Source organism: Centruroides vittatus, unplaced genomic scaffold, assembly GCF_030686945.1.
Source record: "Centruroides vittatus isolate TY-2023 unplaced genomic scaffold, ASM3068694v2 scaffold_932, whole genome shotgun sequence".
In the NCBI taxonomy this organism is placed as follows: Eukaryota; Metazoa; Arthropoda; class Arachnida; order Scorpiones; family Buthidae; genus Centruroides; species Centruroides vittatus.
Window position 1 is genome coordinate 424,828 of NW_027122721.1, and position 26,450 is coordinate 451,277.

Consider the following 26,450-nt stretch of genomic DNA (forward strand, 5'->3'; position numbering starts at 1 on the left):
AATGATAATTTTAATTTATTATAATTTTTGTTATTATTGATGGAAGAATATGAAAAGAATTGTTAATATAAAACCAAGAATTAGGAAAGAATTGGTAGCTACCGAAGTAGCCAGTTGGATTTCCAGAAATAAAGAAATTAAGAACGAATTACTAGACACAGCGTTATTGGAATATCTTCAAAGTCGCCCGGATTTAGTTGAACAACATATTAAAAGAAACATGAAAAAATGTAGGAAATTTCTGGACAGCAGGGATGATTCTACGTCACGATCTTCGCCACTAGATAATACGAGTGTTTCGTTAAAAACTAATCTGTTGACTTTGATCAAACAACAGGACCTTCAATCGGCACTTCTAAATGTGTCTTATGTACTTAAAGCAGCTGTAAATGCGGACAGTGTAAAAGTTTCATTATTAGATAAAAGTATCATCAATCCAAACAAAGAATACGAAATATTTCGAGGAAGAAGAACTATTAGGTTTTATTTGGTATCGAGTCAAGTCAATATCATAACTATGAATAGGTTAAATAAAAGTCTGCCATTTTCAACCACAGAGCAAGAAATTGCTACATTTTTGATAAATAGTGTTAACTCGTGTTTAAATTTGTATGGAAGAAATAAAGAACAAATCAACAATGAAAACATAAAACAAATGACAGCTTTGCTGAGTGATAAAGAATTGACTCGTAGTATTATTATAAGGATTTTGAAACAGATTCGAGAGACGATATCAGCCGATCGAGCCAATTTATACGTGGCAAACGATAAAAGAGACGAATTTATTCCAGAGTACTTTGACTTTGGTGAGAATTATGTTAGATCGGATATAAAATATCCTTTAGGTAAAGGATATTGTGGAACTGCTGCTCTTAAACAAATGGTTATCAAGATAAGTCATTCCACATCCGACAACGAAATATTAGAAATAATGGGAATCAATCCACCAAACGTTATCTCTTATCCAATAGAAGTTAATAATGAAATTTTAGGAGTTCTTCAATTATTACGATTCGATCAGACACTTTTTACAATTACTGACGAGAAAGAAATGGAATTTTTTGTTATTTATTTATCATTTATATTGTCCATAACAAATACTCATCATCGAATTGAAATTAAAGATAATCTCCTGAAAGTAGCATCGGAAAGACTCAAATATCATACTGAAGTTAGGGAAGAAGAGTTATGGAAATTAATCAGAAATCCTCAATTAGATATAGCACCAATGGATTTAGATAATATTAAATTTCCTTTTAATGAATATAGTCCACAGCAATTTCCAAAGATTATAATTTATCTACTAAGACAACTTTTAGAAGAAGATAATTTTCCTCTTGACAAAATCTGCCATTTTATTTTAACCGTTAGTCGACATTATCGAGACGTGCCTTATCATAATATATATCACGCGTTCAATGTTACACATTGCATGTACTTGATGCTTAAAGATGTCAAAACTGAAATACCCAAATTAGAAATCAAAACACTGATGATCGCTTCTCTCTGCCACGACTTAGACCATAGAGGATTTGATAACAATTATCTAAAATTAATTAAATCCCCACTAGCAAATCTGTATTCTGTGTCCATATTGGAACAGCACCATTATACTATAACAGTTTCACTTCTACAAGATTCTAAAAGTAATATATTTTGTGATCTTTCTGCAGAGCAATTCAAATTTGTTTTGGAGGATCTAGAAACATTAATTTTGGCCACAGATCTTACACAGTTTAACAATAACAAAGAAAATCTTCATTCGCTCATACAAAATTCCATGTTTCAATTAAGTAACGAAGAGCATCGCAGACATTTGAAAAAAGTAATGATCACAGGATGCGACATATCTTCTAATTGCAAACCAATATCAATACTAGTTGCCACAGTAAAAAATTTATATCAAGAGTTTTATACTCAGGGAGACGAATTAAAGAAAATTAAAATACAACCCACTAGCATGATGGATCGCAGTAAACAAAATAGAATCCCGAAGGATCAGATTGGATTCATTAAATACATTTGCTTGCCGTGTTTCGAATTAATTGCACATTGTCTTCCCAAAACAGAACCCATTCTACTACGGTGCGAACAATCGCTGCAATATTGGGAATCGATGAATCAACGTGGATTATCTATCAGTGTACCATTAAACGATATTAAAATATTTTAAAAACAATTATAGAGTGGTTAAGGAGTTTACTAAGTTTTGTTATAACACCCACCAGGGTCCACTCGGTCACTGGTAGAACTCATCTTCACCTCATCATCACTGAACATTGGTAGTTACCAGTGTTAAGTGGTAACGAAATGATGATGAGGCCCGTTGATAAGATTGCGGATTCGCGACTCATCAATGGGGTGATAACGCGAACTTTCCCGAGCTTTCTTCGCCTGTGAAACACATAACAGAAACCATTTTTCCATATAAAGTTCTCTCGTGGGCAGTAGTGATATTCGAAATATTTAACAAAGGGTTCGCTAGCAGAAAATTCTTCCCTAACAATCACCGGCAAACAAAATGGAAGTTTTGGCTAGAAATAAATACAATACCTTTTCTTGCTATTTATCTAATAATCAGTGGCGTATTTGGAACGTAACGAGCCCTGGGCGAAGACCAGGTAACAATAGTATATTAGTGCTGTCGACCTTTTTTTTTAGGCAGAGAAATTTTTCACCCCGAATGGCACTGCTGATAATAGACAGATGTCATCGTCTCTCGAAATACAATATCCTTTTTATTTCGCTGTCCATAGCCCGACACGTGTTCCACAGCCATCTTGTATTATCTCGCGCGCGTGAGATTGTGGTATCTTTCTTATGACTGGATCTAGTTTCAAGAACTCTCTTGAATCGATCGCGATTAAACCTCGTTTCGGTCGAGATTGAAACGGTCGAGAGAGATCGCACCAAGGCATAGTCCGACCTTGCTCGCAATCTAGATTGAAATGCTCGGTGCGAACGGGGTATAAGGCTCTAGCTTAGTAGTGTTACAGAGTATAATACGTATATTTTAATATATTTTTTAAAAGAAACAAAACCACTGAGAAATGTTCCGTGTGTTTAACAAGGTTCGGGAAACTGAAAGTTTTACCAACGGGTTCGGGCGAACCTGTGCGAACCCGCTGAATATCACCACTGCTCATGGGGTATCTCCTTTGGCAGACTGCTCATATATTGTGTTGCGTTATTCCATCAATCCAATCCAATCTAGTCTTTTATTTTTATTCCAAATTGTTATTTTGTATAAAATATAATATTAAATAAAATTACGTAGAGAAAGAGAGAGAGAGAAGAAAACGAATTTATTTTGAACAATAGTATACAACATATATTCAGCCATTTTAATAAAAATGTTCTGCTATATAATAATAAAAAATTTACTATTCACAAATATAAAGACTCAAATACATTAAACATTGTTCGTAATCGGGATAGTTCGACAACCGGACGGCCGAGGGAGTTAACTCTTACTAATGTTTTAATGCAATAAAATAGTTAAGGTCTTTAAGAACTTGATAAGTATCAAAGGAATGCACTGTAAAGAATTATAATAACCATTATTATTTTATCATAAAGCGATAGTATTTAAACATGTATAGAGGCTGGTGACATAAAACTCGAGTTAGTTGAAAATATAGGGCTTGTTTTTTCTGTCTGAAAGACAAAAATATTATGTATGTCAATAAAACAAATAAAAATACATTTATCACTAGTTATTAAAAAAATTAATTTATATCACCTTTGTATCATGTATTTTACATACTGATAAAAGAACAAATTTGCGGTCTTCTCTGTGCCTGTTTTCCAGCTAGCTGACCCTAGCTTCATTCTACCTGGATCCATATATACTCGTACATACTTATTATCAAAATATGTTTAGGCTAAATAACTAAAAAGTAATAAAACTTTTGCAATTATTCATTATACAGTATAAAGGATGGTTATTTAAACAATAATACAGTGTATTCATTTTTTCATTTAATTTCTGAAATATTAATATTTTAATTTTAGTTTTTGTAAACGTTTTTATGTACAAATGTTTACTCTTACCTGTTCCAATTCACCTCACAAAGTTGAACTGTTCTCTCCTATTTTTGATTTGTATATTTTTCTACCTTATCTTCTCTTACATTTCTTATCTTCTTTCGCTTCTGATTTTACATTTTGTACGAATAAATATCTTTACATAAATAAAAATCGTTTAAATTTGATATATATTCTAATGAGAAATTCTCGCCCTTGTTTATATGATATTAAAGACCGTCAATTAATAAATTTTTCTTTTATTATATTAATGCTTTGTCCTTTGTATTTTAAAATTTCTATGATTGAATGAAATATTTGAGAAATTTCATGTTAAAGTATAAAATTATATATAATCAATTGTGTGTTGTAATTAATATAAAAAAACTCAAAAGAAATTTATGTATGATTAGCAAATACATAAAAATGATAAGAAGAAATTGCTTCAAAAAATTTCAGGAATAAGAAAAAATAATAATATTTAAGTATATAAATTATGTGAAATATGTATTTATAATAATAAATGTGAAATGAAGAATAATACAAAATATAATGAATAAATAATTGTTTAAAATTTATGTTTTAATGTATTATATTTCTTGTTAATTATATGATTATTGTAAATTCTCACTCATATCTTGCATACAATCATTCACACTAAAACAAAACGGCAAACAAAGTAACGAATAGATTTATATACTTTAAATAAAACGAAAGAAGTGAATAAAAAGTACTACATACTTACTTTTAAAAACTTAGAATACATCATCATATTAAATTAATAAAAATGTAATGTAAATAAATTATACTTACCTGAATTATTCCATAAATTTCAAGATGTACAGTACAGTACGTACCGAACCTATCTATGATCTTTCTAATATAATTAATATGTACTTAATATAAAAGAAGGCATAAATGAATTTTTAAGAATAAATTCTTAAAAATTATTTGATAGCTTCTTGCAATATAATTATTTAAGTATCAAATATATTTTGCGATTTTTAATCAAAATTTTTAAAGTACTATAATTCACAATAAATTTTTGTCTATTGCATATGTTATAACCTATTTTGTATTATGTATTTTAATAAATCGAAGAGGCAACTATTTATTATTTTTAATAATTAACAATTATTTACCATCGTTGTCGTCGTTACCATTGTTACTGTCGTTACGGTTGTCACCGTTATTACCGTCGTTACCATTGTTACTGTCGTTACGGTTGTCACCGTTATTACCGTCGTCACTATTATCACCGTCGTCACTGTCATCACCGTCATCATCGTCGTCACTGTCGTCATCACCATTTCCAAGTACATTATCAACTACATCGTCGTCGTCGTTATTACTTGCCTTCTCGCACGCAAATAAAGTTGGTTTCATACAATCGAAAGAAGCAAGTTTCTTGTCAGCTCTCAAAGAATAAACGGCACATTCTCCGCTTTGTGGCTCACCTTTACCCCAAACTTCGTCCGCTTGTTCGCTCGTAAGTTCGGTACCGTCTCCATGTACCCAATTGCCAGACAAATCTTTTCTCAGATCCACATATAAGCCATGTACATATTTGGATAAATAAGTTTCATTCAGAACGCATTCGAATATACCTTTATTTAAAACTGCCGAAAGAAATCCGTTTTGCTGTTTGCAGTTATCTACAGCGTAATTGTGATAAGTGTTAGCGCCGTCCATTTTTATACAATATTTATCACATTTAAAATAGCCCTGCTTGATCTCACATTCTATAGAAAATGAAAAAAAAATCAATCTATTTTAAATCCAAATTATATCCACGAGCTTCTACAAGTCCTCCATCTTACCTCCGTTATTTTGAGCTTGTTCACAAACGTAAAAGTGATTATCGTCACATTTAGTCTTTATTACTTTATCGCTGAACTCTATTGCAGCGCAAGGTTTGTCGCCATCTTTTGTTGGTTCTCCGTCCTTCCATATTTGGCACGCCATTTCGCTCATAGCCGTTTGGGTAGCAGAATAATAAAATTGATTTTGGCGATTATCGTAGATAAATCCAGCCCATATGTAAACGGGTACCATTTTCTCCGCATCCTCCCTAAACTTCTCTAAATCATCCGCTCCTTTTACTAATGCCAATTGTTTATCTCTGTTAGAACACGTTTCGAGCGCTTGTTTGTAGTTCAAAGTTGCTGTACTTATCTCTATACAATCGTCACAAGCTATTAAAATATAGTGAAAATTGATTATTACACAGAATAGAACCTCGTAAAAATTCATAAATACAGAAAATAAGCTTTACCTTTTGCGTAGAACATAAACAAAGGCGCACGTATGTTCAGAATTATCAAATAAATTAATAAATGTCGCATTTTCAAACGGGCCTTAATTTTATTAAGTTAAATAATTAGATAAATATTGGAATTAATTTAGTATTAAAATTTATTAAGCAAAAATTAACTCACCCAAGCTCTGTTTATCGTTGCGGTTACATAGAAGCGATTGCTACATCTTTCTAGGCCCATTTTATCAGGGAGAAGATCAAAATCTCGTTGCATGTTCATGCGATTCGGAACATCACGCCAAGCATTTTATCTCGGTTTCGCGTTATATTAACGTTAATTTTATAAATAAAAATTTGAAATTAAGCCGAATTTTATAATTAGTATTTCATTAATTCATAAACTCAGTTAATTAAAATTTTAATTAATGAAAGTTTATCATTTATTATTAAATATAAATTTCAAATGTAATTACTATTAATTTTTAAATGCAAATTAGAAATTAATTAGGCTAATTAATATGCAATAATCAAATATTTATTATTTTATTTTGTCACAACAAATTCTGCGTTTGACTCATTTCATCGAATAATACGTCGTCATAAAAATATCAAACAGAAAATTGTGGGAAAATATTTCATCGTTTAATTGCATTTATTATTAAATTCTTCTAATTAATTAACTGTTTAATTACAGTCTAATTATAGATTAATTTTTATTTTTTTATTTATATTTGTGTTTGACCACGAGAGGTCTCTTTACTTTTGAAAATCAAATGAGGCGGGACAACATGGCGTCGATCATTTATCTTAAATATTCAAATTCTCTAAACGCAATATAAGTAATTAATTTTTTTATTCGATAATTAATAAATTGTAAGTCTTACATAATTTAAGAGATCATTTATGCCTTCCTTATAATTATAAAAATAATAAATAATAAAATAAATTGCTTAAATTTTGTCTTACCTGAACTTAGAAAATGATACAGTATATACTTGATGTAAGTATTATGGGCACAATTCTAGCTCCGAATGACACTGTTGGGGCCTTAACAGCTGTAGAGCATGGCCATAGGAACAAAAAGTCAAAGGAACCAAACCTTTATTTATATGTGACCCTTCGCGAGATATGATTAGAGGTATAGGTCCTTTGACATTTTTTGCTTCTATGGACAAGCTCTATTGCTCTGTTAAGGTCCCAACAGTGTCATTCACATCAGCAACTGTGCCAATATAAGTTACTTACTTACTTAGCTTAAGTCATCCATTTACATTATTTATAATGGATAAAAATTTGTATAATATATACTTAATATATACTTAAATAAATTATATATTGTCTCAGGTCAATACATAATGAATAGTTCAAATAAATTTGTTACAAAATGTTGGCTTTAATAATAAATAATGAATTATTTATTATAAAGTCATATTCATATTTCAATTAACATAATTAAATTAAAATATTTACTTGTGTGAAGATAAAACATTAATTAATTGATTTGTTTATTTTATATTTTTATTCTAAAAATTAAGAGCGAAATACAATAAAAATAATTTACAGCCTTAAAGTGAAATTTTATCTACAGTTTATAAATATTATTAAATGAAAATTGATTTAAGATACGTGTTATTTTATAATAAGAATTTTTAATAATGATTTTTTATTTGAGAAAATTTTCAGTATTTTGTTTTTAACTTAATGTTGAATTGTTTAATTTAAATATTGTAATTTATATCTTTGTTACTGTTTCCACAAATGTGGAAAAACAAACTTTATTTTTTGTAAAACGCTAGATGTTAGTTACCATTCCTTGTATATAAGTTTCTGTTACGGGGAGAGTGGCTATATTTTTTTTCTATCGTCCATGTGTTTGTATATACTACTAAGCAATTGTATTACTTTTCAGTACACAACTAGTGTTTCTGTAGTCTTGTAGTGAAACAGTATTTTCTTTTTGTATTTTCAACTATTATTTTCTAAGTTAATTTCTTATTCATATATTCAAATATTGTATTTAAAATTTTAATTTTAAGCTCTATACTTCTTTGTTACTGTATCCACAAATGTGAAGAAAACTTGCTTATTTTTTTTTAACGCTAGATGTTACCATCACTTACAAACAAATCTTTTCCGACTCAGTATCCTACTGGAATCTTTTCTCCTCTTTCTCTTTCTTCCTTCAGCTAGACCTTTGAGTAAACGCTACCCCCTAATAATAATAACTTAATGTAAATATATACCTTAACCTTTATATATATTAAACCGCATACTCTTCAACCTGTAACTTGGAATTAATTTTTAAGAATAAAAAATATAATATAAATTAACTGAATATAAGATAAAATATGAATATAAATTTATATAATTTTCATTGGAAATGTTAAATAATTAAATATATTATCTATTAACGTTTAGCTCTTATAAACTTCAACACAATATAATTATATAGTTTTTCTAATATTCTAAAGTGTAGGTTTGTATACAGTATATGTATACTTATACTAAATATATTTTAAGAATAATTTCGTAGGTATTTTGTATACTTTCAGATTTTTAAAAATATAATATACATTACATTGCATAGTGCATTCAGCATTCAAGTTTAACTTGTAATAGCAAATTAGGAGCTAACTCTTTGATTTAGTTAAGTTTAATTCTTACTCGTAGATGCAGCCGCATCAATTTGTGATTAAACAAATCAATTTTTAACTAAAACAGATAATTTCTTAAGCAATTGTTACTGTGACTTTTGTATTATTTGTATTTCGTTCTTAATTTAGGAATAACAACTCTTAAATTAGTTTGAATTTCAAAAATCATTCATACCTACACCGTCTCCTCTGCACAAGAAATAAGTTTCTATATCGCAAGATACCGAAATAAACTTATACCCTTGTCGTAGAGAAAAAACAGCGCAATCGTTTTGTTTGGGTTCGCCTTCGGCCCAAAAGGAAACCTGTTCAAAGGGTGTTCCATCACTATTCATCCACTGGCCATCTATTTTATGGAGACCTATCCAAATTCCATGACTAAAATTATAAACGTGAATTTCGGTCAACACCATATACAAAATGGTATAATCTGTTATTGGAGAGACAATGCTATTTTCTTTCTCGCACGATTTCTCTGCATCATTAATACTTTTCTTAACATTATGCAATTTCAGACAATGACTTTCGTACCTCCAATAATTTTTATCTTCTTCACATCCTGAACAAACGAGTATAAAATCTAATTTATTTATTTCAATTTAATTATTTTAACAGGAAAAAAATTGGACTAAACAAATCTAAATTATAATTAAAGTAAATGGGATAATTAGAATTTTTATTTTACCTCCAGACGAAGACAATTGTTTCTGGCATACAAACTTTAGGGCAGTTTCGTTAGATCTGCACTCTATTTGTTGTACAGTTCTATCCGAATTTACACATCCACAAGTTCCTGCTAATTGTACACTTTTAGGAAAATCTGGATTCCAAAGTTTATAGCCGTCTGAAGTTTTAGTGCTTCCATCACTAAAGGTTAAAGTTTCTCCATCGTAAGTGAATCCCGCCCAGATTTTTTCTCCGAGATGTCTGTACTTGTCTATCTCTCTTTGTAACCAAGTAAAAGTATCTTCATCGGGAACAGGAGCTATACTACCATTATAATATTTACTTTGACATATTTGTTCGGATTCAACATAAGTTTTCCTCTTCTTCACTTCAAAGAAGCAAGTATCACAAGTCGCCCCTAATAGAAATTTATTAATTATTAGGTTCTAATTTTTTATTTTTATAAAAATTTAACTTATTATTTAAATATTTTATATATATAATAAATATATTATATATAAATTATTATATATAAAATATTTTAAAATAATTATAGATATTTTTATATTAAATCTTAAACAGCAACACACTCGAGGCAACTTAATATAAAAACACATAGCTAACTTAAAATTGCTAATAAATGCAAAAATAAGTAGGATAATTTTTAAAATAAGAGAAATATGTAAACAAAATATAATATTTTATACTTTTTTAATGAATTTTTTTAATTAATTAAGAGCAAACTTACCTTTGTTAAAAACATTGCACAGGATTAGAGTGACTGTAACCCCACGCAATGTGGACTTCTCCATTTTAAAATAACCTTTAAAAATATCCGAATTCAAACTGATAATATATACTGTATGTACTTTAGATAAGTCGAATATATAAATATAAAATGAAACACGAAATTAATAAAAGTGTACGCTCTCTCAAATGTATTCTATATAAATATTTGCAAACGTATTTCTAATATTTTTCGCAAAATTTGAACTTTAATATATATACATTCAGTTCACGCAGTATTTACTTTAAACAGTACATTGTAAACAATATTTTAAGACGACACGAATTTAGATTAAAAATACTATTAAAATTGATATTTACTAACAGAAATGTTTGCTAAATTTTAAAATTCTACACTTTCTTCTTCATTTTTTACATTACACTTTATTCTTTATTCTGTTATTTAAATTATAATATTAACAGATATATATTTTCATAATGGGAGATTAAGTGATCCAAGGTTTTAGTTGACCTTCTTCCTGTGTCGTTTTAACTAATGATTCTTTTAATTAATTGCATTATTACCACAATTAAATGTTGTTTATATATTATGCAATAAACTTTAATAATTCTAATAAAATTTAAGATAGAAATGATTTCTAAACATGCAAATAAATAGATCAATTGATTTAATTTAAAAAGAAAATAAATAATAAAATTATATTCATATTTTTAATGAGCTATAAATATGGATATGTGCGAGTTTAATTAGTGTTCTAGAATGGATGGCACGTTGCCGTGTGCTGTTCACAATTTCTAAAAGTAAATCCGAAAATGTCACGAATTGCTATACTAAAAAAAACTTTTTTATTCTATAAAAATGGGACGAGATAAAAATATAATCAAACCTGTATTAACGGCATTTTTATGTCTTCTTCAATGGCCGTTGTTCAGAGGTTTGACTTTACTATAAAAATGTATACAATGTTGTATACATTTTGTATAAAAAATTAATATTTTATCATAAATATTGGCCTAGGTTTATAAACAGAATTATAAACTGTGTTTGTAGCTATGTTATTGATTTTATACTGTGTTTAGAATTATCTCGGAAGTTCTGTCAAGTATTTTGCGAAATTGAATATATTTATAGAATGAATTAGAAATTTACAGATGTGACTCGGAGTCCTTGATCATTCACGAATATTGAGATCGGGGCAGTCACTTCTCTCCGGAAGCTGTAAAAATATATAAATAAATTCAACAAAACAGATTTTTGTTTGTTACTTAACGATATAGATCAAAATTTGTTTAGATTTCTTGTGTGTTTATATATATATATATATATATATATAAAATAAAATTTTGGTATGCTTCTGCACCCGAGGTTCGAACCAAATGGTCCTGCTGACCTCCTCTACGGTATCTGGACTTGGAATTAATAATATACTTAATATTAAGACAATGTTTTAGGCCTATTTGTTAGAATACGGAAACGCAACACGTAGGCGATCTGTCAAGTGAGATGTCTCCTGGGAGAACTTTTAATAGAAATGAGTGTTAGACACGTGAAGAAAACACGGGAAATTCCACCCGTCGAGTGGCTGATGAGGCGCAAACCGACGTTCACTGGTGTTAGCCACGAGGCCACTGGCGGCGCAGAAAAATGAACTTAAAATCTTTATTTTCATTTCATATTCAATTCAAATAATTTTTATTTCATATTTTAATAAACATAATATAATTGCCATTCGTCTGTCTTATATCAAGTGGGGTCAGACTCAATGACGATTTTACTCGTTATTAGCATTCACAATTTTCTATGAAACTCATCTCTTTCCCTCAAAATTAATCTTTTTGACATTTTATAACAATAACATAAAAAGTTTTTAAAATAAAATATCGTAATAGATGCGGCAACCACAATTTTAAATTTTTTGGCGAGGAAAGTTACGCAACTCGTTGCTGAATTTTTAAATTTGGTTTTAACTTCAGAAATTAATCGCTTGAGTAATGTGTAATTGATATCAGGATAAAAAAAATACTTACTACTTCTACTACTAATAATTTTATATTCACCTAGATCATTCACTCTTCACCTTTTAGGTCTTTGCGGGTAGTCCATTTTTGGAATATGTCTCAACCACAGTATCAATTTTTAAGTTTTAAAGTAAAACATGCAATTTTGTATAAAACACATCGTTTTAATAGTACTTCCCGCCCCTCAAACGACATCTAGTAATTTATCGATCCCTATAAAGACCACTATCGACCAGGTTGGGAACATCTGCTCTAGAATATCTTATAATTGGATAGTTTTAAACGAAATATATTAATTAATAATTCCATGAAATAATGAAAAATTTTTATATTTGAAAATTCCCCGGTCACCTCATTGTGGGCCTGCCCGAACCCATAATGGGTTTGCTACAAGAGGCCCACAGAGTGGAAAAAAAGTTAGAAAATAAATTAACAACTACAAATCCAGCATAACAAATTACTTCTGTATTTTTTATTTATTTTTTGAAGTATCCTGTATAGAACATTCAGAAGGTCTGAATGAAATTATCACAGTTTATTTTCTAGCGCCAAAGAAATTACTCAATGTCTCGTAATTCTGAGTTATTATTGCTAAAGGATAGAAAACTGATGGATATTTCAATTGCTTTTATTTTAAAAATTAAATATATGCAGTATATGTTCAGTTTTATTCTTTGTTTCTTCATTTTAGAATTTCAAAGAGTACCCAGAAATCTATTGTAAACAGAAATTTCCATGAAATGTTTTATATTTTTTGCCGCTATGTTTTAAAGAGAGATTATTCACAAATAATGAACTTTACTTCTTTGTAAGAAGAAGAAAAGCCTTTAGACACGAACCTTATTATTTTATATGTAGAAAGAACCGCACGACTGTAGAGTGCCTTGTATTTGTATTGTTCAAATTAAAAACGTTGCTAGTAAAATTTTGAACTAATCACAATCATTTATAACAATCCTCACGTATTTAAAATATTCCAATTCAATTCAATTCTTTATTGTATGAACCTTAGTTAACAAGGGGGTTAAAGTATTACGCAAAAACTGGAGATAGTACAATTTAACAAATTAATATAACAGCTTAGCACAATAAAACACAGCAATAATTATTTATATACATATTATGTAAATCTGAAATTAGTAAAATGTAATAAAATTAATCGAATAGCTTAGTACAGAATAACACACAGTAAAATACACTAAAATAATCATTTTTTTGAAAATACGGTAAATTAATTATATCTTTCCAGGATTTAAATCTTGTCAAATACTTTTTCCTATTTGTTTCAAATTTAATACAGTGAAAAAACACATTATACTTTTGCAAAGTAGTTACTGCAAATTTTCTTGGGATCTATTAGTAATCTACTGCTATACGTCAAAATATAATTGTGACCACATTTTAGCTGTAGAATTAATCATTTTACATGATAATTTATGTCCATAAACAAATAATCCTCACATATATAAGTAATTTTTAAAATACGATATAATTGAAAATGCTTGTTTTTTTCCAATAAAGACCAGTCTTGTATGCTCTGTTCGCAGCACACTTTTAGAAGTAATGTTTGATAACTTTCGATCAAATGAGGATTTTGGGACAATCATAGTAATAAGAAACTGTGTCGATCTAACAGATTTTTCAATGCTAATTCCAGTTATATGTATTATTATCCATCATTAAGCATACTTTATACACTTTAACGTAACTGTTATCATGTAGTTTTAACAGTCTAATCCAGAAAGAAACTATTGCTTTTATTATTAATAACGATATTTTAGAAACACTAAACTCCAATCGCAACGTATAGGATAAGCAGGAATTTTATGATATAAGATTCTTCGAAGATATAAAGCAAGGACAATTTCCATTTTATCGTGATAAGTAGTTGTCTATACAGGACCTGCATAAAGTAGTACAGATGAAATCATTGAGTGAAATATTATATAAATACGAGCAGAAATAATTTTAGCTTTTGAAAGAATAGGCCACATAGAATATGCCAATCACATAATGCCATTTTAGCTTTACATATACTATAATTTTAGCCTGTAAAAACTCCAGAAGACGAAAATAATAACCCCAGGTATAGATAATTCGAAACGATTTGTATAGGCTGATTATTAAAACACCATCTCTCTCTGGGTGATAGTCTACCACCCTTCTTGAACACCACCACTTTTGTTTTTGAAGAATTTATAGTTAGTCCATAATCACAATAGAATTCCCGAAGAATTGTGATTTTCTTCTGTAACATTTGTGGAGTATCAGCAAGAATTAGTGTCGTCAGCATATATTAGTACGTGTAACTCAACTTGATCAGAGAGAGAAATTCCAAGCAGGTCGGATTTAGCAAGTCGCGCTATCAAATTGAAAAGCAGTTGGCTCGGAATCTCATCCTGCAAAACTCCAATGTCAATACAAAATGAATCATTCGTTTCGGCTCAAATCTTTACTCTTGCGGTGGCTTTGGAGTATGTGTCAATTATAAAGCCAAGACACTGTTTATTCATAATCGTTCTAATAGAGACCAGAAAACTTTATGATTAACGGTGTCAAAAGCAGATCTAAAGTCTACAAAAACAAAAAGTTTTCCTCTCTTTTTTTTTTTGCAATTTCAATTGAACCAGTGCATTTAGCACAAATATTTGGTCTTGACAGGATCGGCCAGGTCGAAAACCTTCTTGCTCTTGACAAAATATCATATTTAAGTTTTCTGAGATGGAAACTCTGACATTTCTCCAGAAGAAAGCAAAAGTGAATCAGATCAAAGAGACCATTTAAAACATTTCAACTTGTATACCTTAGATTACTGTTAAGCATTTCATATACCTACAGTGATGTCAGAAAAACCGCATCATCAATACTTTTTCATCTTCTGTTGTTTTGAAACATTGCTATTGCAATAAAAACCAACGGCATAAATTATAATACGTTATAAATAGATAAAGAGACACCCTGACTCAATAGAAAATTATTTTGTTGAAAGGGGAAAAATTACGAAAGTACTTAGGAAAAATAATATAAGCATGTACCACTATTAATTAATTATCATCAGGTAAACAATGGAACGTCACTTATAACGTCATAGCCCACAACGAAATGGCTGAAAACATACAACAGATTAAAAAAATATGTAGCACCAATACTTTGTTGGGTTGCCCACCTTCTATATCACTGCCATGCACCTTCTCGGCATTAATTCCATGCGAGGCTTCATAATACAAACCATAAACAAATTCTGTCGTTTTAGTGCACTCGGAAAAATTTATTTTTAGAAGTATCTAACAATTATGGGTGATGCGGTTTTTTCTGCACCATTACAGTCGAACCTTCAACAAAAGCTATTTTTTATGTTCTTAGTACAGGTCATTGTTCAGAGATTTGAGTAAATAACAATGGCAACAGAAATTACAAGTCTAACTTGCTGAATTAAATATACTGTATTTAATGAAATATTTATCAAATGTGACAACAGTCGAATAATTGCACTCACTATTGTGTTTTTTAAATAGAAAATATCAACATTACATGACACTGATCGTGTAGTACAATATACACTGTTGGCCAAGTGAAATGCAACACCATAATGGACTGTAGATATTGGAACAATATTTATTGGACATATAACATAGGACACAAGGATGAAATGATTAAATTGACAGCTCCGTTCGACTGGCGGAACGTGAAAAAAATCAGTACTTTGTGCAGCTACCCTGAGCAACAATAACAGCTGCCACACACCGGGGCATCGAATGAAAGAGGCTTTCGATGACTGGGATACCATGCTGCTTCCACATGTTGCCAAAGTTCATCCGAAGTAGCAACAGATGGTGTGTGTTGTGCCAGTCGCAGGGCGATCATTGACCGGACGTGTTTGATAGGTGACAAATCGGGGGAAAGGGCAAGCCATAGAAGAACAGAAACCTGATGGGTAGTGAAGAATTGTTGGAAGTTGCGTGCAATGTGCGTTCGCGCATTGTCCCGTTGAAAAATGGCCTCTGTCAAACCCGAGTATACGGGAAGGCAACAGAGTCCAAAATGTCGGAAATGTAACGCTGGCCGTTGTGTGTACCGTCAATGCGTACTAGGCAGGTGAGGAAGTAGAAACTAATGGCGCTCCAAACCATAACGCCAGGTTACGGACCAGTATAGGGATGCAAATTACAAGCGTAATAGAAACTTTCTTGTAATTTCGAGACATTACGTTTGTAATGTCTCGAAATAAAGCAGTTTTTGAAATATCACTTGCTGAAGTGGAAATGAATTGCTTTGTTTTTCTTTCTAATGTCACGATGATTCCATTAATCCTCATTCGGTGGCGGATCCGGGAGCAAATTTTTTAATTCGTCCGATGAAAATAGCAATATAAAAAAGTTATATTGCTTTAATAATTACTTGAAATAAATTAAAGAATACAAATCACATTAAAATTGAAAATACTTTATTAAAATATAAGTATATTATTTTAAAGAAATAATAAAACTCTTTTTAACAACAAAAAAAATCTTAAGGAGAGATCGTTCTTAGGGTTTCTCATTTCCCAGTCTTTTGCTTGTCCCGGGATTTCGGGAAAAAGTGAACTGGTTTCCGGGATCCCGGGATATAATTAATTATTTTTAATATATATAAAATATCTTGAAATCGAATGATATAATTATTTTTCATTTTTAAAAGTAATTTAATACGTTCTGCAACCTCTAAAATCATAATATTAATAATGCTCTGTAAAATGTATATTAAAATTGCCTTTCAATTACGTAGAAATTTACACAAATAGAAAAAATTTATTAAAGTTTCCTGGAAACTGCTTACAAAAAAAAAGAATGCCTTTGAATTGAGTCGAAAATTTAAAGAAAAATGAACTTAAACTTCAGTTTATGGGTTAATTATACTTTCTATTTGCAAAATTTCCTCAACACAAAATAAGAAAAAAATTAACTTTTAAAAAATTTGCGGGATATCCCAGATTGAGAATTTCCCGGGTTAAAAAAGTAGCCGGGATTCTGTTTGAGAAACCCTAATCGTTCTACAGTCGCTCTTCCAGATCTTTACGTTCTTCAAAATTTAATATAATTTAAAGTATAGTTATCTTCAATAAGGATCAAGAACTCATTATCCTGATCGAACTAGGAATTCGGTAAGTAGAGAAAAAAAATATTTTATCGTATTTTAAGATCTTACGTAGTTAATAACAATGAAGTCTGGTGTCAAAGGAATTACACAGACACTAGACTTCATTGTCAACTTTGACTTATTGTCCAGTTTTTGGCTCATTGTCTTATCATTCTGAGGTCTCAATGTATGGGAAAAATAATGGGGGAGAAAAATTTATTTATATGTATGGACTCTTACTTCTCTGTCTCCGCCAGGCACGAGATAAAAGTCTTGTTCTATGCTATCGAAAAGTAATTGTCCTCGAGGTTCATACGTTGGCAATTTTTGACGAGTTTGTACCTAACGATTTGCTCTACAATTGTCCTCTTTGGTAGATATTCGAAGGAGCCTCGCATTCTCGAAATGCGCTACATTCTCTGGAACATTTATTCGTTATACATATAGGGTATACGCTAACATGGTTCTCACGGTTCTCATAATATGACCTTTATCTCGTGCCTGGCAGGGATTGAGGGGTAAGGGTCCCCACATATAAATGAACACTGGTAATTTGCGATGTTAGTATTTTTGCGATTGTTTCCAATGTGTATAAAAATTATATTTAGTAATTATCATTTACATTAAATATTTTATAATGTTTTAGGCTTACTCATAAAATTTTCGATAAATATTTTTCTGTTATAATTTAGTTGCTGACAAATGCCATTGGAATGGAGATAAGTAGTTCAGATCATTTTTTGCATTGTCATCCACTGCACTCAATAACAAAAAAGTGAAGTTTCGTCAGTTCATTATAACTTTAAAGTTTAGTGAGAATCGATAGAAAATGAATGCATTCTCGCCTGAAAGGCTGCTTTCGTGTGAATAAGCACTATATAAGACCGTGTGAGCGTCATAAAATCGTTTCTCCTTATAACGCCTGCATAAAATCGTTCTTCCTAATGTCAGATTTCATATGGTAATCATTTTTTCGTGTTTTTAAAATAAATCATTTATTTTGAATATTTTACTTATATTTACTTATTATTATTTACTTTATTTATTTACTTACATTTTTACGTAATGAGCTTAAAATCATTTAATTAAATTCATATAATTCTATTATTTTTCTTAGGATATGTGTTTGTATTCCCTTCGTTTGATTCTATCTATAATTCTATAAAATATTTGTCAGTTGTGTTTTTTACAACTAAAAATCGCATTAGCTATATTAGTTATATCCTTGTTTTATAGTTAGTTTGCAGCTGATTATATAACTTCATTTTTTAAGGTCTACTATAAAAATGCATTCATTTGTATATCTACATACACTTCAAGCATTATTTACTGGGTATATAACACAATATTATAAACAGATATTAAAGCTTAAATTAGGTCTACGTATATTTATAGATAGGCATTGGTGGTTTACAATATTCGGTCTTAGACCAGGGATTTTTTATCTTTTTTGTTCCATGGATCCTTTTTCCAGTCACGGACCCTTTCTCGGAATAATATTTTTGAATGAATAAAATGAAATTATACATCTACTAAAATAAAAGTAATGTGATATAGTAATATATGTGCTTCTTTCTTAACATGATAATTATAATACAATACATTTGAAATATAGAAAAGTTAAAGTTTATTTTACCCATGGATTCTTGAAAACTTTCTATGAAACCCTTGGGGGATCGTGGACCCCTAATAAAGAAGTCCAGTCTTAGTCCACAAAGTCCTGCACCAAGTTGTACTGAAAAGCAGAAGCAACGTATGCAAATTGTAAGTTGCCGACGTTTAGGGGCAATAAGTTAATTGCGCGTCAGGAAAAGCCTAGGGACCGATCGTATGTGGGTGGTGGCGGCAGAGGCAAAGATGACAAGTGTCTTACAATAACCGTTTATTTTGACATCAAAGTGAACTTACAATAGAACAACACACGGTGCGATCTAGATCGTCTGCTGGACGAGGAGCTCCGGATGACGGCGATCGGATATGGGATGTTGAAGAAGTCGGTGAAGACGAAAGAGTCCTCGGAATCGGTGGCGAAGATCGGCGTGAGGAGTGAAGGGTTGGCAGGCGTCCCGATGAACACTGGCGAGTTGAAGGCTCCGTCCTCTCTCTCCTTCTCGCTGTTCCGACCTTGGTTCCGGGGGTTTTTATAGGATTTTCCCTCAAATTTTCTCCTCTTGATTGGTCTTGGGTTCCTCTTTCCTTTTCCCGATTGGTCATTCTTTTGTTTCCAAGCACAACGAAAACCAAGTCCGGCCGGGGACGGCGCCCGAACGTTGACAGCTACACTCATAATTTATACCGTTAGCCCCCCTTCTCTTGGACATCTGACTAGACCGATCGTCCAGATGTTCTGTGTCGCCTCCCTTCCGAGACGGTCCCGGGCTCACGCGATCTAACAGGTGTCTTTGACCATAAGTCTCTCCTCCCCTTCTTTGTGTATACATCCCGACTCTTATATACGAGCACCCCGACAAAGCCCCTCTCTCACTTGTTGGACATTCCCTTTCGTCGTTCATCACCATGTCGCGTTTGTTTTAGAATAAGTGTTTTACGTCGGTCGAGTTTATTGCCTCGACACGTGTTCTCGATACGATTGAACTTCCGAAATTTTCCCGACATAGCAATTTTGTAAACAATCGAAATTCCGACGCGAATTTTAGGATCTTCACAAAATACATAATTGTAGTTATGTTTTTGCACAACACGCATAACACGCAATAACAGAAAAACCTGAGGGATTTTTGCTACCTACTAACAGTCAGTCAGTCACTCAGTATTATTTATTAAAGTATAAATTATCATACTTGGTCGCGTCAGGGCCGGATTTACATAAGGACATTTGGGGCCGGTGCCCAGGGCCCCCACAAAACTATGTTTAAACATAATTTTTTTTTTATTACTGCGACAGCCTAGTGTGGCCTAATCATGAGGGCCACAGGCAAAGAAAACCAAACCCGGGAAAAAACCTATGAAACATCGGAAAATTTCGGGAAAAAAATTTTACATAGGTATTTTTCAATTAAATGAAAATACAGTGGTGCCTTCATATAACGTACTTAATCCGTTTCAGCTGCACGTCCGTTTAGTGAAAAGTTCGTTGTACGAAACGCATTTTCCCATAGAAATACATGTTAAAACATCTAATTCGTTCCGCAGCATAAAATAACCACACTGTTTAAATAATGAAAATAGAGCAGTAACCAATTGTGCTGGGTATCAGATGTTGTGAGGACGAGGTGGAGGAACACTTTCTTCACACATTCATACAGACACACAATTTTTACACATTGCAGCAGGTCTCATTTTATTGTTTTTTAATCGGAGTCAGATTCAGGAGAGGCTACCGGGGCTTGCAGGGTCAACTCCTCTTGTTCCATCCTTTGTTTTTTGGCAGCTGGTTTCTTGAAAAACATGTCCAAGGTGGTCTGTTTCTCTCTCTTCTTCAACACCTGTCGGAAATGATGAGCAAGGGTGTATTGTAAAGATCATTGATCCTGTTGGCCTCAGCTGTGTTTGGATAGTGAGTGTTGGTAAACTCCTGAACTCTCTCCCCATTTGACAAGGAAGTCCTTGATGGCAGCAGTTGAAATTGGTTGATTGGATAGCTCTTCCTCGTCGTCAGATGAAGCTTCCCTTTGAGCTTCATCATGCTCCTGGGCGAGAAGTGCTTGGAGCTCTCCACTTGTCAGCTCTTCTTGGTGTTCTTCAATGAGCTCCTCCACATCCTCCACCTCCACCTCCAATTCTAACTGTTGGGCCGTCGAGATAATCTCCTGTACCACTTCTGTATCCTCAGCTGGTTCTTCCTGGGTCCATTCAGGAACAAGCCTCTTCCAGGCTAAATTGAGGGTCTTCTGCGTGATTTCTCCCCAGGCCTTCTGGATGAGCCTGATTGCCACAAGAACATCAAACTTCTCTTTCCAGAACTTTCGGACAGTCATGTCTCCACAAAGCTGACATTCTTCAAACACCTTCATGAAGAGAGCTCTGGTGTACAGATTTTTGAAGTTGGCAATGATTGCTGATCCATTGGCTGAAGGATGGCAGTGGTGTTTGCTGGCAGATACTGCTCCTTGATGAGGCCCGGAAATAGCCTCCCAGAAGGGAAATGTACAAGTTTGTTAAGTCAAACCCAAGATTATAACTTTTAAGTGTCGAGTCGGCAACACCGGACTTTGATGTCGACGCTCATAAAGAGTAACGGGAAAAAACAAAATTTTAGGTAAAGAAAATTTAGAAAGAAAAATATTAAACATTTAAGACGCAGTTTAGAAAGCAAAACGAAACTAGAAAGAAAAAAATATATTAAAATAAGCGTAGGTATCATAGTTAACGATTAAACGCAATCATAGTCTAAAAGACGGTGTCGGATAAACCTTCTCTTGCCGACCTTCCCCGCGACCTATACGAAGCTCCATTTACACCTGGAGACAGGTGGGATACCAATTGGGAAGCGAGGAGGAAAAGAGTTAGCCAATTAGCGATGATTCGATCCAGAGAAAATTATAAAGCCTCCGATGTCAAGGACAAAAAAGAGAGCCCTCTGTAGAATACATCTGTTGTGATCGTGGTTTGTCTTCGATAATTTCTGTGCTTTTTCTCGATATCGAACATTGACTCGACGTCACCCCGGGGTCCCGCCTGTCCCCCCGTTGGACAAGAAAAGAGAAAAGAACTCGTGAAGAGTAGAAAACCAAACTCCAGACTTGCTAACATCGACTTGATTGTGTAAGCATCGCCTACTAAATAAACGGTTTCTTCGTGAAAAACTTGTCTTTTCTGCCTCCTGAAAACCGCCACCCACATGCGTATAGCCCTTAGCCATCCCGACGGTTGGGAATAAAAACTCCCCCCATTTCGGCGAACTTACATCCTTGATGAAAGGATAGCTTTCTTCCAGGATCTCATCCAGGTATTTTGGGTGACCAGGGGCTTTGTCCAGTATCAGCAGGGCTTTGAGCGGCAGCTCTTTCAAAGGCTCCCAAAATGCCTATTTCAAAGAAGGTATTCTGGGAAGCCAAGAAGGGGAAAACATCTAAAAATAGCAGATTGTCATTGGCAACGGCAAAAGAGTAGAAACATCATTCACACTTGTTCGCAGAAAGTCCGTTGTTCGCTTCACATAACGGCCAAACAGAAAGTCCGTTGTTCGCAACTCCGTTATTCGAGCCGTACGTTATACGAGGCATCACTGTAATTAGTTTTACACAATAAAATATATGTATGTTTACAATAACCTTATTTTGAAATGAAATTTACAACTTCCTAGTTGAAATCTAGTTGAAAGTACAGTATTTTGTGTAAATTTTCTAAATCATCAAATTTGCCTACTCTTAAAGGGGGACCCCACCGAATTTGTGCCCAGGGTCCCTGGATTGGTAAATCCGGCCCTGGGTCGTTTAAACATGACCAAGACAGAATACAAAGAGATACCATAGATATATGACAAGGTAGTGAATATACAATAGAGTAATATAAAATATGATAATAATACACAAAACAAACCTAAGCACTACAAAATACAGAAAATACAAAACAGTACAAATACAATACATAACAGAACAAAACAATACAGATACAATACATAACAAAACAATATGTTACAAAGACAAAACATAAAAAAAACATATGTAAGAAATATAGAAAGAGTTAAAGTATATACAGTAGACATTGTTACATGTTACAAGATTGGGTGACAGTTGGCAGTATTTCTTCGCCAGTCTGGAGAAGGTGAGATAGATTTCGTTGTTACAAGTAGGTCGAAGTGACGGCATGGTCAAGGGATGCTAAGGTTCTCTAATAGAATTCTAATTTCCAGTCGCTCTGCTTCAAGAACGGGACAGTCAAAAATGTAATGAGTCCCGCTGTCCTCAACTTGACAAAAAGGGCAGAGACGTGAAGGATGGTTGGTGAAGCGGGAAAGATAGGTGCTGAACTTTCCATGTCCAGTAAGAAACTAAGTCGTACGTAGCTCGGCACAAACCAGTCAAGCTTCATAAAGTCACTAATGTTTGGTATATAGTTATAGGTAAGGTAATGCAGGTGTTGTTATTATTCCACATGTTTTGCCAGGAAGAGAGGGTGTCCCTCCAGAGAAGCAGGCGTAAGGTGTGCTTGTTTATCTTCTCGTAGATGACAGGGATGGTATTGTCCGTGATGGCTGCTTTGGCAAGCTGGTCAGCACGCTCATTACCAGGAGTGCAACTACCTACTGACAACTCAATTCAATTTAATTTTATTGGGAAGGTACAAAAGAGTACATCCTGGCTCCACAGGTAGCACTACCAGGAACTACCTACTGACAGCAGGAATTTGTATAAACACTGCCACACAATATTTTCAGGATAGCTTTTATAGAACTCTTATTAAAGAGTAATTGTAAAAGCCTTACTGTCCTTAAATTTTAATATTATTGTTAATTGTCTACTTAGACTTTACTTATTAATAGGACTTTATACTGGTGTTTAAAGATTGGCACAGTAATGAGAGTTAGTTCAGGAAAGAACAAAATTTCTTTATTATATCACCTGTAGTAATAATTTCTGTACACATATTATACGTGTTTCGGGCTAGCATGCCCTCATCAGCAGTATTACTACCAAAAACTAAAAAGTAACAATAACAAAACAAATAAGTTACTGTATATCTTAAAATTTCTCAGCAATAAAATACAATTTTAAAACTTACTGTAAATACATATTCCAATCCCGAGTACAACAATTGATCGTTTGTAATTATTCGAATAATTACAAACGTCAATTATACGAACATTTAAACATAAAGAAAGAAAGAAATAGAATAAACAATAATTTGGGTCGTATAATCCACCAATCCTGGAGCACCATACTTGATGACGTTTATAAAAAAGCATAGTTAATAGTCTCCTTATCATAATGCTGTTGAATGGTGGCAAACGAAACCTTGATGTGAGTTTCTTAATGAAATTTTACATGATATTGTTAGGTTTTAATAATTTACCGTGTTTATTTACTTTATTTAATTTTAATTATACAGTGAAATGTTAAATTGTAAAACGAGAAATATTATCCAGTTGTACTCGGGATTGGAATATGTATTTGCAGTAAGTTTTAAAATTGTATTTTATTGCTGAGAAATTTTAAGATATACAGTAACTTATTTGTTTTGTTATTGTTACTTTTTAGTTTTTGGTAGTAATGCTGCTGATGAGGGGCATGCTAGCCCGAAACACGTATAATATGTGTACAGAAATTATTACTACAGGTGATATAATAAAGAAATTTTGTTCTTTCCTGAACTAACTCTCATTACTGTGCCAATCTTTAAACACCAGTATAAAGTCCTATTAACAAGTCCAAGTGGACAATTAACAATAATATCTTATTAAAGAGATTTAAATTTGAAATGGCCAATTACTGTATCATTTACCCTATACACAGTATAGGCTATACATGCGCAATCATTATAAACTATCGTCATCGATGTTAATTCAATGCTTTAAACGTTTTAATTATTATTTTACTCTCAGTACAGTAATCGAAAATTTTTAGTATTTCTTATAAGCTGGATGACTATTATCAATTACTAAATCTTCAAAATTTCAACTTTTTAATGTTAAAAGCGATAAAATTAGAATATCTGCTAATTGTAGTCATATTCAGTTACTTCGTTTAAAATGTTATCATCCAAATTGGTGTTATTAGCGTAAAGAAGTCCCAGTTTATTTACAGTAAGCGAATTATATTGTATTTGAGATACTTCGGTTTAGTGTCATACTCGACTTAGTATTTGTTTTTTTCTGAAATTGAAAATCGACACTAACTCTAAATAAAAGTTTCATTTTCCCGCCTTTCCCGGCTCTTTTATACATAACAGAGGAAAAGTAAGAAGATTCTTTGTGTCTATTTACCGAATTCTAGTTCGATCAGGATAATGAGTTCTTAATCCTTAGCTAACGATACATTAAAATATATTAAATTTTGAAGAGCATAAAGATCTGGGGAGGGGAATAGAACTACCTCCCCTTAAGATTTTTCGTTGTTAACCGGAGCTTCAGCATTTCTTATACACAATACGCTTATATTTCAATATATTGTTTTCAATTTTGTTACGAGTTGATGTAAAAGAACACAAATCAATGTAATTTGTGTTCTTTATTATTTCACTCCCTTTTATTAACTTCTAAATCCTTTGCCCGATCTGCACCAAAGTTTTAATACTTACTTTCTGGTACACTGAGAAAAATCTGCATGCTACCACGTGACTGTGACATGAATATATCACATGAATATTCGTGAAAACTACTCTCTTATGAAGTTAATGATGACTGAAAAATACTTGAAATCCCATTTAAAAACTGGTGAAACCAGGTTGACAAAGTAGAGCTCGGCATAAACATCTAAATAAAGAAAACTTTTGAAAGTTGTGGGACAGTAAAAGAGCTGGAGCTTTACTTTGTGTCTTAAAGTCGTTGAGCTACATTAATTATGTAAGGTCGCCGACTGGTGGGGATCAGTTAATCCCGCGTCAGGATGAACCTAAGGGACGTTTGCATGTGGGTGTGGCGGAGGAGGCAAATGATGACAAGTGTTTTACATAAGGAAACCCGTTATTGGATATGTTATCCAATAAACATATATGCTTACATCCACAATTGACAATCCACTTCTCTATAGTCCTTCCGAGAGGCGAGAACTTCGGCTTCGGTCGTAGCCCCGGGGCGGATGAGATGAGAGCGATGGGCGGACGAGATGAAATCGCTGAGATGCTGAGGCGTGCTTGGCGGCGACACAACACAGATCACTGAGCACGTCTTCTGATGGAGGAGACTTCTTAACAAGTGGTACACCCCTGACTACTGCATGACACAAATCTTGACGAATCATGGCAAATTCGCGAGCTACCTCGCGAGATTTACTGGCAGGACTTGCAACATGTGCCCAACTTGCTTCACGGAAGATGGTTCCACCCATTACCTCTTCTACTGTATG

The 26,450-nt window shown here is 32.5% G+C and overlaps 3 protein-coding genes across 3 annotated transcripts; 1 reads left to right on the top strand and 2 right to left on the bottom strand.

The window, feature by feature from the left end:
• The first annotated feature begins 49 nt into the window (after nucleotides 1-49).
• LOC136990434 (cAMP and cAMP-inhibited cGMP 3',5'-cyclic phosphodiesterase 10A-like) lies at nucleotides 50-2,247 on the top strand. The gene has a single exon (XM_067288822.1). The coding sequence runs from the start codon at nucleotides 50-52 to the stop codon at nucleotides 2,171-2,173; it is 2,124 nt and encodes a 707-aa protein (XP_067144923.1). The 3' UTR covers nucleotides 2,174-2,247.
• Nucleotides 2,248-5,160: 2,913 nt separating this feature from the next.
• LOC136990435 (uncharacterized) lies at nucleotides 5,161-6,600 on the bottom strand. Its single transcript, XM_067288823.1, has 3 exons — nucleotides 6,302-6,600; nucleotides 5,847-6,221; nucleotides 5,161-5,768 (listed from the first exon to the last, which is right to left on the bottom strand). The coding sequence occupies exons 1-3, from the start codon at nucleotides 6,369-6,371 to the stop codon at nucleotides 5,161-5,163; spliced, it is 1,053 nt and encodes a 350-aa protein (XP_067144924.1). The 5' UTR covers nucleotides 6,372-6,600.
• A 2,393-nt stretch (nucleotides 6,601-8,993) lies between these two features.
• On the bottom strand, nucleotides 8,994-19,771 carry LOC136990436 (secretory phospholipase A2 receptor-like). Its single transcript, XM_067288824.1, has 4 exons — nucleotides 19,393-19,771; nucleotides 10,352-10,426; nucleotides 9,623-10,021; nucleotides 8,994-9,496 (listed from the first exon to the last, which is right to left on the bottom strand). Exons 1-4 carry the CDS (start codon nucleotides 19,769-19,771, stop codon nucleotides 9,096-9,098), a joined length of 1,254 nt encoding a protein of 417 aa, XP_067144925.1. The 3' UTR covers nucleotides 8,994-9,095.
• Between the last annotated feature and the right edge of the window lie 6,679 nt (nucleotides 19,772-26,450).